At 46.1% G+C, this 15,945-nt stretch overlaps 1 protein-coding gene across 4 annotated transcripts in view; it reads right to left on the bottom strand.

Moving 5' to 3' along the window:
• Positions 1–216: 216 nt before the first annotated feature.
• The window catches only part of Samd4a (sterile alpha motif domain containing 4A), a 216,145-nt gene continuing 200,416 nt past the window's right edge, over positions 217–15,945 (bottom strand). For all 4 annotated transcript variants that reach the window (XM_020162024.2, XM_074067968.1, XM_074067967.1 and 1 more), the window contains 2 exons: positions 9,203–9,286; positions 217–4,516 (listed from right to left, as the gene is read on the bottom strand). In XM_020162024.2, the coding sequence (XP_020017613.1) occupies positions 4,488–4,516; positions 9,203–9,286 (113 nt within the window). In that variant the 3' untranslated portion in view covers positions 217–4,487. The remainder of the gene's footprint in view (positions 4,517–9,202; positions 9,287–15,945) is intronic.

Below are 15,945 nucleotides of genomic sequence, written 5' to 3'. Positions count from 1 at the left end.
TTATTGGCTATTCTGGGCACAAACTGTGTACATTTCCATAACCCTCTCCCCACCTGCGTGTTTGGAAAGCAGCTCATAGTTGAAGACACAGTTTGTGCAGCATGGTCAGGTGAGAACAGTTAACAGGGATTTCATGCTTTTCTTCCTTGCTGGGTTATTTCTATGACTCAGTTCTTGTACTTGATCATGTTGACAAAAAGAAAAAGACACACACACCAGTGTTACAAAACCTTGTATTAATCATTTCCCTTCACTTTCAATATAACGTTGATATGAAATATAGCCATGATTCTTAGTTACATGGGAGGAAATGAGTAATAAATACATTGTAGCAAGTTTAAACCACAAGGGTGTTTCACTGATAACAACATTTGAAAACTGTACACTTGCAAAGAACAGCATCTTCAAACATTAGTATATCTGTATATCAGTAAAGCTTTTACATGTAACAAACATGCTTTTTCCATATATGACAAATTTTAAAAATATGCATTGCTTGGCAACATGAACTAGGCAAAAATATTTCTTTGTTCACTAATTTTATACAGGAAAACAGGACGAAAGGCATGCATGCATGTACAATACGGATGCCTGTACGGGGCATGCAACAAAAGAAAGAGTTTTAAGTGTCAGCTTACATTAGGCATAAATACATGAGGGTTATATATATTAATAAGGGAGGAAGTCTTCTGTTTGACATCATTAACATTCCTGTTTTCTTCCGATTCCTCCCAGAGGAATACACATTCACCTTTAAGTAAAGATAAAGGAATTACAAAAAAATAAAACTCACTTTGCAAACATATCTGATGACTTATAAAAAAAGAAAAAGAAAAAAAATACCATTAGTGTTATCACAGCTCCATGTGCAAGTTATCCTTCTGCAGGTTCTGCTTGCAACAGGCACACCGAGCGCCTTGCTTAGGCTGCTTCTGCTCACCTAGGCTGCAGCAGAGGGGCAACCCCACGGGGCCCACTTTTCGTCCTTCTCTGCCCTTCTGATAGCAGGCCCATTCATTGAGCCTACCTCAGCCCTCAGCCTAGGCTCTGGCGGACACACATCTATGAACCTCACACCAGCAGTAGCTACAAGAGGTGCAGAAGAACAAAAGACCCAAAGAAGGCTCCCATTCTGTAAAAGGCAGCCAGCAACACCTCAAAAGAAAACCTGGTTTCCCTCAGTGTCACTCAAACGAATGGGAGATGGGGCCCAGCTGCAGCTCCAATCCTGAGTACCAAAAAGGAACCCTCAATACCAGGATCTTGGAGCAGGGTGCAAGCAGCAGCCCTCGGTAGGCAGACCCAGCAGCGTCTATTTTGCTTGCTGGCTCTCATTTTTTAAAAAAAGTGAAACTCAAAAGCATGTGGAAAAAACATATCAGCAGCAATGTTTCATGTCTTATACACAGTTCGTGTGTTTCTTCCTACTGTTTCTGGTAGGAAACAACTATGAATAAAAAAGCACCAAAAACATCATACATGATAACAATGTTATAACATGATAACAGTTATAGAACACCACTGTCCCTGGGACAGGGTAGAGATGCCAAGCACAACACTTAAATCAGAACAAGGAGGGATGGGGGAACCCATGTAGTGAAATAGATTTTACTCTGAGATTTTTAAATCGTTTGCTATTTACTTAATATAAAACAGTTGCATTTTGGGGTCAATGGGTAAGTACAAAAAAGGCACTGCCGCGATTACTAAATATCCAACTTCACAGCCTTATGCATGCAACTGTTTGATTCTTTTATAAATAAAATTCTTTTGCTTTAGGATTTTTAAATTGAGCTGTATACCTGCAGTCAACACAGGACTCAAACACAAGGTGAGGACAGGCTCCTATGATTCATCAGAACAACCAACTCAAAATAAAAATTAAAACACTAATATAGCAAAACACAACTAAGTAGATAAATCTATACAGTCAATGAAAAATAAGCTTTTCTTTTTTAAAAAAAGAATTAGGTTGTTATTAATAACAGACTTTATCATGGTTACCAGCCATAGCAAGTTAATAAGTAACATATCCAAAATAATATCTCTAATAATCAGATAACCATTGTTTCTATATTCAGTGAAGGAATAAATAGAAATTCAGATTTGCAAATACTTTAAGGTCTTCCTTTTAAAGGATTCATGCTAATGTGACCTCTGTGTTCACATTCTGTTTTCTGAGTGACGCGGTTCTTTTTGGATGCATGTGTTCTACAGCAGTTCCGAACGCTCCGTCCTTTCTTTATGAGACCTGTAACCCTTTCATCTCTTCCCCCTTTATTAACTTTCTCAGCACCCCCAAACACATCCTCAGTCCCTCTGGCCTTACCTTTGGCCTTCAACCTTCTGATATAGTCCTTCTGTCTTACATGTGATCGTCCATCTAGCACTTTCCCTAATATTAAGCTTGTTTACAAAAGGGATGTGAGAGATGGAGGTTAATGGCACTTGGTTAAAAAAAAAATCAACTAAATAAATGCTGCCTCTTTATGCACATGGATTTGCATCTTTAGGCTGTAGTCACCCAAAGCAAGGTCTGAACATTTTTTTCAAAAATAAAAAAATTTAAATACAACTGAATGAAATTGTAGATTCAAGCTTTTTGAACTCACTAAAGGCTCTATCTGGTGAAGATGCCCTCAGCTCTTTGGACTGCAAAAGGACTCTAAAACTTTGCTGCAGCATCCAAGGCTGTGTGTGGGTGTATATTTTTAATCTTGAAGGTAAAAGTTGTTTGGATTTTATTAAGGCCTTTTATTAAGGCATTTTAATCTGTGGGTTCTTCAATAACTTAAAAAAAAAATAAGCGAGTATAGTAATTTTCATGGTCTGATCTCCTTAATTTTGACTCTAATTTCACTTTTACAAAAGGTACCAGTCTCACCCATTTAATAAACAGGCCTGATACATCTCTCTTATCTTGCCTCTGGCTGAGCAGTCATACCATCACTTATACAACCCAATTTTCCAGTGCAGAGCAAATTTCTTTTTGATTTCCTCTAATACCCTCTGTAGTATCAAATTCTGAAACGCTGTCTTTCTTGCCTTTAAAAAATAGAGCTATTACACTGAGGTACCACAGCTTGTTAATCTCTAACCATGTAATGAGTGTGGTTTTCTCCCCCTTCCATTCTGAAAGGATGGATGAATTAGTCAACAATATAGCAAATCTCTGACTTATGCTGTATTGATAGAGCCATGACTTCTATTATAAAATCAACCATTCTTGCTTCTACTTTCACTGCCCCCCTCAGATGGTGGGGCTGGAGTCCATGGATGCTCTCTCACACTTGCTGACTGACCCCTATTACACTGTTGCTGGCCCTTCTCTCCTTTTCCTCAGCAGGGAATGAGTGAAGGGGACACACAGGCTCAGATTCCTTGAATAAGTGTTCTGGGTATTAGACCTGTTGCAAGGGAAAAACATACATCCTCGTCTTTCTTTCTCCAGTGGAACTTGTATCCACCTGTGTGCCTGTGGAGTGACACCAGGACTGCTAGGATGAAACCCATGGGTAGGGTGGGAAGGAAGAGGGGTCTTTGGATGAGAAGCAAATCCAGCCCAGAAAGAGGCTGCAAAATTGGTTCAGAAGCTCTCCATGATCCGTGAGCAAGTCCACAACTGATCACATGGTGCCATCAACCTTGTGCCCTTGCCTAGTGCTGTGCTCATTCAGTCACATCCTCATCCTTCAAATTCCCTCAACACGGTCCTCCCACCTAAGGGTGAAACATGGACAACTCAGGCCACATGACTGCATCCAACTTCCCAAGAAGCAGAGCGTGGCAGCTGTTTTAAATGACAACCCTGCTATTATAAAAATAGAGGAGAAATGAATCCATAGCAACAATAAATCCTTTACAAAAACCATAGTATGAAGATAAGTTCCTACCCAAACCCTTTACACATCAGGTACCCTTGAAAATTCTTATGTAAACAATACACAAATCAAAGTTTATGTGAACTTTTGCTGGAGGGAATTTCTTCCTTCTTGCCCCTGTTGCTATGTGACCCTTTCCTGTGGCTGTTTCAAGTGGGGGCCTCAGGGAAACCCAATCGTGGGAGACATACAGGTGAGCGGCCATATTGCTTTGGTCACGTGTATCCATCTTCAGTGGCCTGTGAGGTCAGGCTCTCTGAGAAGGCTTCCTCCTAGGTCTCCCATATCTCTTTCATGGCAGGCCTCTCCCCTGCCTTCCAACCAGGAGGCCCCTCCCCTCCCAGTCCCACATTTCCCTAGAGACCCCTCCCCACCCTGCACATCAAACCATCTCATGACAGAAGCAAGTGACAACATAACCAGTCCCGGATCTACTGATATGTTTACAAGGATGACCTGCGCTCTCACAAAGTCAAACTGGGCGAGGGACCAGGGCAAAACGGCTGCAGAGTATCTTGGAGGGTTCTCTGCAACCCAGAAGATGGCTGACACTGGGCCCGCAGCAGTCCATTTCACGGCCAGCGCGGTCATGCTCATCTTCAGCTTCTAGATCGTGGAGGTCCGGTCAACCCCGTCTGGGAAAGAAGCCCACAGGGACACAGGTAAGCAAAAACAGTTCTGAGTTCTGAGTTCTGGTCTACAGATGCCAACATGTTGGGCCTCCCAGTCTGAGGCGAGATGAGGCCTTCACTCATTCATTTCACATAATCACACACCTAACATCTCACAGGCAGGATACAGACATGTGAGCCAGTAATGATGCTATCAGTGATAATTTCTACAAAGGACTATATACCAAGAGAACAGGAACATGGAGGAAGGAATGTTTGATGTCCTTGGAAATCAAGCACCATTTCAGAGATACAAAAGGATGCTTGTAGATGGGAAGAGTAGGAGAAAGTGTGCCAGGCAAGGACACAGGAGAGGATGACAGTGAAGACATACAGACGTGTGATGGGTCATCATCGAATGGTGGGGTCAGGGAATGTGGTGGGGGCATGCATGTCAGCCATGAGTGAGACAGAGGGAGATGCTCATGGCTGCCTGGCCTCTTTCTAGGTCTGCTTAGCTGGTTCTAGGAAGGTCCCCCAAAACAAACCCAAGGGCCTTGTGTACCGTGAAGCAGGACTTAGGCCTGGTAGTTGGGGAATCACAAATGGTAGAGCAACCAGCTCTGATTATCGTAGCTGTGCCAGATAGCCTGAAGAAGGACAAGGCTGATGACAGCAGAGGCTCCTCCACTGATCCATGCCAGAGGTGGCAGGGCTTTGTTCACTAAGCAGTCAGGCTTCGATATAGCCACCACAGGAGGTAGAAAAGGCTGTGTCAGTGAGTACTGAATGAGGGGGAGGGGTTGATGCTGTGAGGAGCCCTCCTCGCTTTGCTGGGATCTACAGGCCAGCAATACGGCCTGGTCCAAGCCCCGGTGTGGCCAGCCTGGCCTACCAGATGCAGGTAGGACTCAGGTGGGAAAGAGGAGTGGCAGAGTGTTCCAGGGAAAGCTGGGGACTAAGTGACATGGAAGAGTAAGGAGTCCACGGCAGGGGTTTCTGGCCTCCTTGCCAGAGGTGCCGGGTAGGCTGGGACTTGGAGGAGAAATGCTTCTTTCATTGAATGTTTGTGTACTTACGGTAATGGGGTTTGAAAACCAGGGTCTTATGCTTGCTGGGCAAGTGCTCTGTCTCTTGAGCCATACCCCAGTCCTCACTGAAATTTTTGTTGGGATAATTATATGTTCACAAGCAGTTGTAGGAAATGGCCTAGAGAGATCTCATGGATACCTTGTCAGGCTTCTCCCAATGGTGACAATTTGCAAATCTATAGGATAATATTGTAGCTAAGATAGTGACCTTGACACAATTCACTGATTTTATTCAGATTTCCCATTTTAACTGTATTTATATTCTGTGTGCATTAAGTTCCAAATAATTTAGGAGAGATCCTAAGAAATGAAGGAATGGTTTCTTGAGTGTTTGAGGTATTAATCATCAGTCCTAGAGACCTGAACATGTGACTTTGTTTCTTTTTGGCAGTGCCAAATTCAGGGCTTCATGCTTGCTAGGCTCCTCTCTGTTTGAGCCACGACTATAGCCCTTTTTGCTGTGGCTATTTTGGAGATAGGATCTTGCTTTTTGCCCAGGCTGGCCTGGACTACGATCTTATTTTGTGCTTTCCACCATCACTGGGTTGACAGGTACACAACACCGCACCCAGATATTGGTTGAGATGAGGTCTCACTAAACTTTTTGCCTGGGCTGGCCTCAAACCACAATCCTCCGTATCTCAGTCTCTCAAGTAGGTAGGATTACAAGCATGAACTACTGGTGCCCAGCTTATGTGAACTTCTAATCAATAACTTCTCACCTGTGGTGTCAACCTGAGCTTTCTGAGTGTGGCCCTGCAGTGATAACTGGTTCTAGGAGAATGTGTGTTTGCAAAAGTCTCTCCATTGTGGGGATGTTTGAAGAGGCCCCTCCCTCATCTCTAGAAGTGCAGTGAACTCTTGACTCCTTGGCTTATTCAATGCAAAACCTTTATTGCTGTGACAGTGTCGAGTTGGAAACATGAAAATTTCAATTAACCCAGTCCAGAGCTGAATGTTCATTGAATCTCAACCCCATGGTACATTTTTCCAAGGGTGACAGTACTTAACCTGCAGGGAAGTGACTAATTAGTCCCGACTCACTATTTCAAGTTGTGTACTGACAACTTTAGGGGGCACCATATACATGTAACCACCATAGGTTTTATAGTTATTATGACAAATTCTAATACATGCCAGCTCAGTGCCTGGAGAAAGTAATTTGTACAAAGTCTCCATCTTGGTTATAGTGGGGTTGCTAAGTCCCACAGAAGGCATAAGTAGAGAAGGTGAGGAAGAAGAGCAAGGTGACGTGTGTATCTCAAAAATCAGAGCATGGACTATGTAGTCCTCACTACTATATGATTCACTCCAGACTGCCAGGAAGAGCCTTGCTTCTTTCTATAGCCGTAGGTAATCCTGCCCACAGAGCTGTCTGCAGGAGGAAGACAGAGGCCAGGCCTGGCAGTTCATCTTCATGAATACCTTGGCCACCCACCAGGAGCAAACCCCACAGAGCTGGATGAAAGCCTTAAATAAAGATTCACAAAGCAATATGGCAGAGGCAACCAACCACCTGGGTCTCCTCATTGATTCTATTAGAGGGGCCTCGGGAGAGAAGAGAGGGGATGCAAAAAGAATGACAAAGAGCAAAGTACCACAAGCATAGCAGGAGTAGCTGAGATGTCAGCACAAAAAGAAAAGTACACAGGGCCTGGGGCCTATGGACCAGCTTGGATGGTCATCAGGATAACAGATGGTCCAGGGAACTTGACACCCTGTTCCTCCTCCATTCCTGAACTACAAGCACAGGAATACTGTGCATGGTATTTTTCTCCCGGTAGTCATTTGTCTTCCTGTAAAATGACTTAATTGACATTTGGTCCCCAGCAAGGTCTCTTCTCTGATACCTGGAAAGGGTTGGCCCAAAGAAAGGTACTATCATAGTGGGAGGCACACTGTCATTGTGCCCAACTAGACCACCCTGAAGCTTAATTTGCATCCTCTACTCAGGAAACTGCTTATGAGGCTTCCCACCAGCAGGAATTACTGTGAAAAAACCCCACAGCAATAAAAACGTTTAGGAGAGTAACAAGATGAAAACACTAGCAAAAACCCATCAGCTCAGAGAGGTAGTCTATAAAAATAGAAGAACAGGCTAAAAAATGTTTCAATGGAAACCTCCATTTAATAGAGAGCATTTGGCATTGTTGCTACTAATAGTGGTACTTATTAAGACTCAATACTATTCCATTGTATGGCTATGCCATATTCTGTTGTCCCATATTTAGTAATTAAGGGACATTTGCATATTTCCCATCATTCATTAGAGGGCTGCTGACCAAGTCCCCTCAGTAAGGTAGGGGAGAGGAGCTGGTAGCACCTCCCATCAGAGGTGCCCAAGATGGCCCAGTGATGCTATAAAACTTCTAAAATCAGCATGGCCAGGGAGAGAGCAGTGGTTTGCAGATAGGGTTTCCTGGAACCTTAGGGAGGTCACAGAAGGAGCTAGGTCTTTGGCCTGAAGCCCTGTGATGCTACAATGGCCCTGTGGGGGGTGGGGGGGGGCGGGCCTTCAGTTCTCCCCGGTACTAAAGTCAGGTGGGTGTAATTCCAGGCCTTCACTCTTCTCCACGCAAGTTTCAGGATAAGATTGTGTTTGCACACAGTCTGTCGCTTGCAGAGACTAAACATCTAGAACTCTGTGTCTGGAGGATGAAGCTTTTTGTGGCAGTAGCTCTCAATGGCCTTTTCTCCCTAGGGCTGCCAGAGGACTCACAGCTCTGCTTTAGGTGTGTGGGCGGCCCATCTCCCAGGCAGGGAAGCATGTCCAGGTGGGAGAGGGCTATCGGGGAGGCTCATGGGTGACCTCTCTGGATCTCTGTGATGCAGATACTCCCAGGAGGTTGGCAGGAACGGTGGACATCTCCTCTCCTCTCCTGTGCCTATCAACCCTCCACAAATGTGCAAGCCAGGAGAAAGGGGTGGGAGTTCAGTATGAGGAGGGCACTGAAGCCCCCAGGATGGCCAGAATAAGTAGCTGCAGGCTGCAGACCAGAGGATGAGGGAGAAGGTGACACAGCCACCTTGGGGAATACCTCCTGGGTACACAACCCCAGCCCATGCTTCTGGCACATCCAACCAGTCCCTGCCACATGGTGAAGGACAGCTCAGGCTGCCTGGGGCTCCAGGCTGCATGCAAGCCATTTGCAACAGGGAGATATAAAAACAAGCAGGGATCTTTGTTTCAAAAATTCTATTTTTAGAGCACATTGGGATATGCTTGGCCCTGACCAGGGGATCCAGTGCCGAGGAGGAAAGCATCCAATGCTGTGGGGGAGTGTTCCCACTAAAAGCCGCCTTGTGTGTGCCTGACGCCTCCAGCTCTACACTTGGCTGGGACAATGGCTGCGGTGGGTTCCAGTGTGCACAGGGGGTGGAGCTTCTGGGGAAAGGGGGTTGGCTTTGGTCTCTGGTCTCCAGGTCCCTGACTCACCTCCCAGAAAAGAGAAGCACAGTACAGTGAGGATTCAGCAGCCCTTCCAAGGCTGCTCTTTCTCCTTGTTCCCTGCCAGCCCTCCTTGTCCCTTTCTCATTCTCCCTGGAGCTGCTGCTAGTGTGTAAACAGCAGATGGCCAGGGGTTGTCCCCAGCATGACATTCAGGGAAGACGCACTTACCTCCCAGGGCGTGCTCGGTCATACTGAGGCACAAGGACTCCAGCCTGTTGTTGATGTCAGGTTCAGTCACAGGCAGCTGGAATTCTGCAAGAGACAAAGGGTGACAGGGACTCTAAGAACAAGGAGATAGTATGCACGATGCCACCTGGCTCCACCTACCAAGGTGACTGTCTGGCATGCTTCCCCAGGAGGATCCATGGGGACCTTTGGGGTCAGCATGAAGGGCAACCAACTTCTGAGGTCTGGTAGGCACAGTCCATCATGGACACAGGTGGCTGGAAGAAAACCAGAGACTAAAAATAGTTGGTCATAGTCATAGTCTGTCACTCTGCTCAGAACCTCCAGTGGCTTCTCATTAGAAGAAGAGCCAACTCTTGGTCATAACTTGCAAGGCCCCACACCATCTGGCCTCTTGTTACCTCTCTGCCCTCATAAGCTCTCCTTTTCCTCTGCTTCATATCCCCAGCCCTCTTTTTACTGCAGGGCCTTTGCACAGCAGTTCCCCCTGCCTGGAATGTCAGTCCATGGGTGTTCTCCCCTGTTTTCACAGCTCAGGCTCTCTCAAAAGCATCCCCCAGTATCCCTTCCCCTTTGTTTCTTTTTCTTCATAGTCTTCACCAATATCTGACATACTGTGTATTTACTTTCTATCTCCCCCAGTCGAGTACTTGCATTAAAGCAACAGGATTTAGCATGGCTCTCTGTGCTTAGAACCCAGCCAGGTGTGTTTCTGCTTCATTATGAGGAGCAAGGTAGGAAAACCCCCAGTTTGGTGAGTGCCTCTTCTTGGTGGGAGATTGATCGGGGCTCTTCATCTGCCCGCAGTTCTCAGTTAACACAGAGCGAGCAAGACCCAGGCCTGACTCCAGAGTCTGTGTCCTCCTGCATATCATGGCAACTGTAGGGGACTGTCACCACTCTTGGCTTCTGAGTACTTCAGTAGGAATGGCTGAGACACCTATTCTATGGGTTCAAGATAATCAGTGCCCCTCTACAATCAGTGCCCTCTCCATCTCCCCAAGCTCCAGTGTCACCTCTCTCTAGTGAGAGGCAGCTTCTAGGAACCACCTCTTCTTTCTGGCTGGGGGACTCACAGGTGGCAGCACTCTGTCTTTCATCCTGCAGAGCCTTTGGTTATGTTAACTACTAGAAACACCTTGCAGACAGCAACAATGACTTCCTATCCCTAAATCTCCCATAAGCCCCAGCCTGGGCTTCTGCACAGTCCATACATGTCTGCTGAGTAAAGAAAAAGATGGATCAAGAAATAGAAAGATACTCTGCCTGTTAACAACTGTGAAATCCTACAGAGAGAGGATGTGGGCAAATGGTATGTTCCAAGTGACTGATAAGTCCCAGCATTGCCACTGCCTTCCTATGTGAAGCTTGTTTCTGCCCTTGGACCTTAATTTTACCTGTCAAGTAGGGAAAGCATTCTGCAACCCAAATATCAGACCATTTTCCTGCTCCTTCACTTCTCCACCAGGGGGCACACGGAGGAAGAAAAAAAAAAAGAGGTTGGCCAATGGTGGGATAGGAAGTTGACCCAATGGCTAAACTGAAGCCTTTGTTTTCTTGGATTATCTATACATTAAGGTCTTTTGTGATCTGGGTTTCCTATTCCCAGCTAACTCAGAGGCAGATGTCGGTTGTTTCTGTTATTTAAAATTCTCAAAGAGAAGGCTGGCCAAACAGATCGATAGGAGAAGCATGGGGGAGCAGTCAGTGTTCTTTCTGTTACAGGTTCTAGTATCCATGGGTTTGGAAGACAACTGGGTCAGTTCCTGAGTAGATGTAGGCCAATCGGGCTTCCAGGAAAGTTGGGAGCCAGAGAGAAATGGCAGGAGTCTCTCCTGTCCCCACCTACCACTTGCTGCTGAAGAGCAGGGCTGGGGCAATTAGACAATCCAGAGGGAAGAGGGTTTTCATATTTTCATCCATTCATGTGAAAATCATATGCATGCAAGAATTAGCAGTCTTTGGGGTGTGAAATCTATAAAATAGAAACACAACTTTATATATAGCTAGTTAGCAAATATGAAAAAAACAAACCTCAGCAATTATAGCCATCCATATGCTCATTGTAAGATTGAGTTTACTCTCTAGCGCTCCCCTTTAAACAAACACTGTGGAGAGATTTGGATAAATAAAGATGCTCGACATTTGGAGAGAAGTGTCTCAGCTGCAGGGTTTCTTGCCAACACCCAGCAAAGTGCCATTTTCCATGCCTGGGTTTTGCATGTTCCAGAAAGGGGGCTGAGAAATGCAGGGCTCTGGGCTCCCAGATCTCCAAACTATCTTGGCTGCTCTTTTAGGTGGGAAGTTGCTCCGCTGGCTTTTTGTCCCTGGCTCTTCACTGACATACTGGGAAGCTGTGACCCCACCACTCTTGGAGTGGTTCTGGAAATTTCTTAAGTCTTAGGAGAAGCCCATATGTTCACACTGCAGCGTTTCCTAATAGTGTGACTTTTTAATTGTGTATTCAATAAAAACAGATCACTGGTATTACACATAAAGACAGAGGGAGACAAGTCAAGCAGATCGAAGCTGTTCTCTCAGGCTAGAAACCCTCAGTGATGTGTGGCTTGGTGGACAGAACCCTTACCAAAAGCTCCAGAGGGACATTTGGGTACCTGCTGGCCCATGGGCCCAAGTTAACCAACCAGGCCACCTTCGCTATGGCTCCTGATATACTGGTGGGCTCATCTCACTTATCTAGACCCCAGATGAAAGAGGCCAGGCAGACATAGCTGTGAGTCCTCAGTAAGGCAAAAAAAGAAAGACCCTCACTGTGCCTTCTCTGCTGTTGTCTGGAACAGGCCTGTTTCTTTAGCTAAATAACAACTCTGAGTAAGGGTAGAGCTTCCCTAATCCAAAAACTCGAAATCTGAAAACCTTTTTGTGTTCTGACATGAAGCCCCAAAAGTTTCAGAGTCTGGAGTATTTCAGCGTTTGAATTTTCAGATTAGTGATGCTTAATTGGTAAAATCTATACAAATAGTCCCAAGTCCAGGAGACTCTGAAATCTGACACACTTCTGGTCCCAAGCATTTGAGCTAAGGAATACTTAATGTGTATTAGGAATTCTTCTTTTTCCTCGCCATTAGACCATTCCTGGATTTAGCAAGGATTCCCAGGGTCAAGACTGACTTGAGATTTCCCTTTCAGCAGTCCCACACATATAGAATAGTCCAGTCCCATGAAGCTTCTGGAAGGGAGCAGCTACCCTTCTTAAGAGGTACTACTGCGGGGTCCACTTGACGAGCCCATGTGTCTTGTCCTTGGTAGATAGCGCCAAGTGTCACATCTGTGGTCCCTGATGCCATTCTGCAGAGCTCTCTGTGAGATGTTGAACTGGGGGACTGGTGGTAATAAGCAGGTTCCTTTATTCTTTTTCATTTTTATTAGCATATGTTCATTATACAGAGGGTATTCATAGAAGCTGATTTCTTCAGGACTTTAAGCAACAGATGGAGGCATTCTGGGAAAAACCTTTAGAACTGCACTTTGCTACTACTGGCTGCTGAGCCTGCTCTGTTGAATAATCAGAAAGGCTTTGAGTTGGCTGTTGAAGAAGGGAAAGCAGGGAAGACAGGCTGACTCTGAAGGGGACAGAGGACTGGACCACTTGGATGGATGAGTAGATAAGAAAGCAGGACAAGGGAAGAGGACCCAAGAAGAAAGGGGAAGGACAGTGGTAAGAGGAAAAGAAATAGCATGGGCAGGAAATGAAGCCAGTATGGTGGGCAAGGTGATTGTCACAGAGATGGTCGTGGCAGGTGAAGTGAGTAGTGGACAGAACCTCTGAGGCCACTATGGGGAATATGACTTTCCTCTGGTGGCCTCTTGACTGTACCTAGACCTGCAGGAGAAGTCAGTCCCCTGGGACCCGCTTTCATGAGAAGTGATGTGTGTACTGTGGTATTAGATGGTATCAGGCCATTTTGCCCCATGCTGACTCTCAGAGGTAGAGGAGGGGGCAAGGAGCTAGCTGTGATAGAACTGATGCATTGACCAGCTTCCCTGCCAGTCCTGAGCTAAGCTGCTTGATTTGGTTTATCAGTAGGCATGGAGCAAATGTTTACAGAGTAGTTAGTGGGTCCCTGTTCTGCTCTGTCTGCTTCTGTTTGGCAGAACCTTCCATTCCCTTAGTGGACGCAGTGCTCCAATGGCTTGCTCCTTTTTCCTGCCCTTCCCAAAGGCAGGTCTCTGGACAGAATGTGCAACTCACAGTAATAAGGAGGGAGTGAAGGATAATAATCCCTGCGCAACAAGGCAGGCAGTATTTTGAGGGAAAAGTCCTATCCATGAAATGTTGCCATGTAAGATGCTCTCGTCTCCACCTCACATCCAGGTAGTGTGGTTCAAGGGTAATTCGCAGGTGATTTTGTGTAAGGAAAGAGATTTGCAGAATGCCACCTAACCCATCCTGCCTCTGGTTTTCCTGGGAAGCCAGCTCTATGCTTCTCTGTCCTTCCTGGGGGCAAGGAGCCTGCCTGTTCTCCGAGCATCAAGTCAGAACCTCCAGGATCCTCCCTGACTGGATCAGCAGAAACAGAGCTGCTTCCAAAATCAAGGCTCACTCCACAAGCAATTTCCACATGAATTTTGCAGATGGGGAAGCGCCCTGCCTCTGTGGGCAACCTGGTGTTCCTGCTGCTGCCACACTGGTTTTGAGTACAAGTTTCTCCTTGGTGAGTGTCTTAGACCTTGTCTTCCTTGTCCAGAGGCCCATCTGAGATCTCTGTTCATTCCAGAGGCCAGCAAGTTACAGTAGCCACCTGGCAGCTCTTCTGCTTGGTCTGGAAACACACCTGAAGCCTGTGCAGGTGGAAATAAAGAGAAAAGCCACCAAGATGGTCTCTCAGGGGCCCCAGACTAAGCAGACAAGGACAGAGGGAAGTGTGCTGCAAACCTAGGAGGGGTGACTGACCACTGAGGGCTGGTTTTGGTGCCCAGTCTTTTCTGTATTCTTTGGAGATGTTGTAAGTTCATAGAATCAACACTTTCTTAGAAGACACTGTAGGTCTTTGATATTGACCATGTGACTTAAAATGGATGCTTTGGACATCTAGGGGCTGGGGGAAAACACTACCTTGTATTGTAAGGCAGTTTTCTGAGTATTTAATTCTGGGGTTAGTCATGCCTTCTATTCTACTTTGCATTCACGCTAACTCCTTATTTGTGTAAAGATGAAAGCTGCTTTCTGCCTTCCAGATATGACACTTATAGTCTAGCCCTAGCACCTGGCCCTCAGAAGTGTCCATAGCTGACCAGGTCCTGCTGCTTTTCGTGGAAAGGCCCATCTGCCAGAGGCCCACGTCTGTGGCATGAGCCTTGTGTGGACCAGGTTTGGGGGTTAGAGCTGCCATCGCTGTGAAGGAAGCCACCTCCTCCGGAAGCAGGAAAAGCACTCAAGCAACCTCTGGTCTTGAAACCACTGTTTGATTGTCGGAGGCAGGGGATGCACTTGGAGCTCTGGGCAAAAGCTGAGGAGCAGTGCCATTGGCAGACTTTCTGCAGCCCCCTTGTCTTTCAGTGAGGGATGCTGGGTCCTGGCCGTGCCTGAGAAGGAGCCACCCAGCATGGTGTGTAGTGCTAGTGTGTTCACAAGTTGATTTGTAATCAGAAAATTTTGTTCTTATGCTTTGGCCATTATTAGAAACACTATAGTTCTTAGGTGGGCACAGTGGTCCACACCTGTAATCCCAGCTACTCAGGAGGCAGAGATCAGGAAGGTCATGGTTCACAGTCAGCCTGGGCATCTCAACAAACAACCTGGGTGTTGTAAGCCCAGTTACATAGGAGGCATATGTAGGAGGATTGTGGTCCAAGGCTGGCCCCAGAGCAAAAAGTGCGAGACCCTATCTGAAAAGTAACTAAAACAGAAGGGCTGGAGGCATGGCTCAAGTGGTAGAGTGCTTCCTAGCAAGAGTGAGGCCCTGAGTTCAAGCTTCAGTACTGCCATAAGAAAAAAATAAAACAGAACAAAAAAACCCTGTAGTTCTCTAAGGCCTGATTGGAGGTGGGTATGTAATGCTTGGGAAAGGGATTTATTTAAAAAAAAAAAAAAAGATGAAACCCCAAGGGCACCAGTGCCATAAGTTCCTGTATGTAAAGCAAATTTATAGAGTGTCTGAGGCAGCCACTCTGCAGGAAAACTGAAGGTGTACTTCTAAGTGGTTGCTTCTGGAACATGTGGCTGTGCGGTGGGATGGGTAGGGCAGAGAGACAGTTTTTTATAACCACTTCTGTGTCATTTGATTCTTTAACCACAGGAACAAGAGGCTTTGTGAGAAGAGAATGAAACCCATCTTAGGTCCTAGTAGCCCTGAGTGTAAGCCATCACTTGTCACTGCTACAAAACAGTGGAGAGGAGACAAAGGCACAAGTAAAGGATCCATATCACAGACCACAGTGCTCGGGGACAGCCCAGCTCTTAGAAAGCAGACTGTGTGGTCAGGTTTTCCCAAGGAAGACAGAGAAATCTCAGAGAATTTATAGTGAGAATGAGGACTGGGGAAAGAGATGAAGAAAAAAAACCCAAAAAACATAGGCCAGAAAAAAACTCAAGAAAGCCACCAATGTACCACTGTATGAGGTTGAAGGGGGTTGAGCAGCTGTGCTAGGGCTCCAGTGAGGCTAGGCTGGGCTGCAGACCTGGGACCGAGGCAGGGTAAAACATTCATTCAAAGGTGAAGGGGATCTCCTTGTGCCCAGTTTGTCTTCCAACTTGTCTGGAT

Source organism: Castor canadensis, chromosome 3 (genome assembly GCF_047511655.1).
Source record: "Castor canadensis chromosome 3, mCasCan1.hap1v2, whole genome shotgun sequence".
Taxonomy (NCBI): domain Eukaryota; kingdom Metazoa; phylum Chordata; class Mammalia; order Rodentia; family Castoridae; genus Castor; species Castor canadensis.
This window is presented reverse-complemented; position numbering and strand designations above follow the sequence as displayed.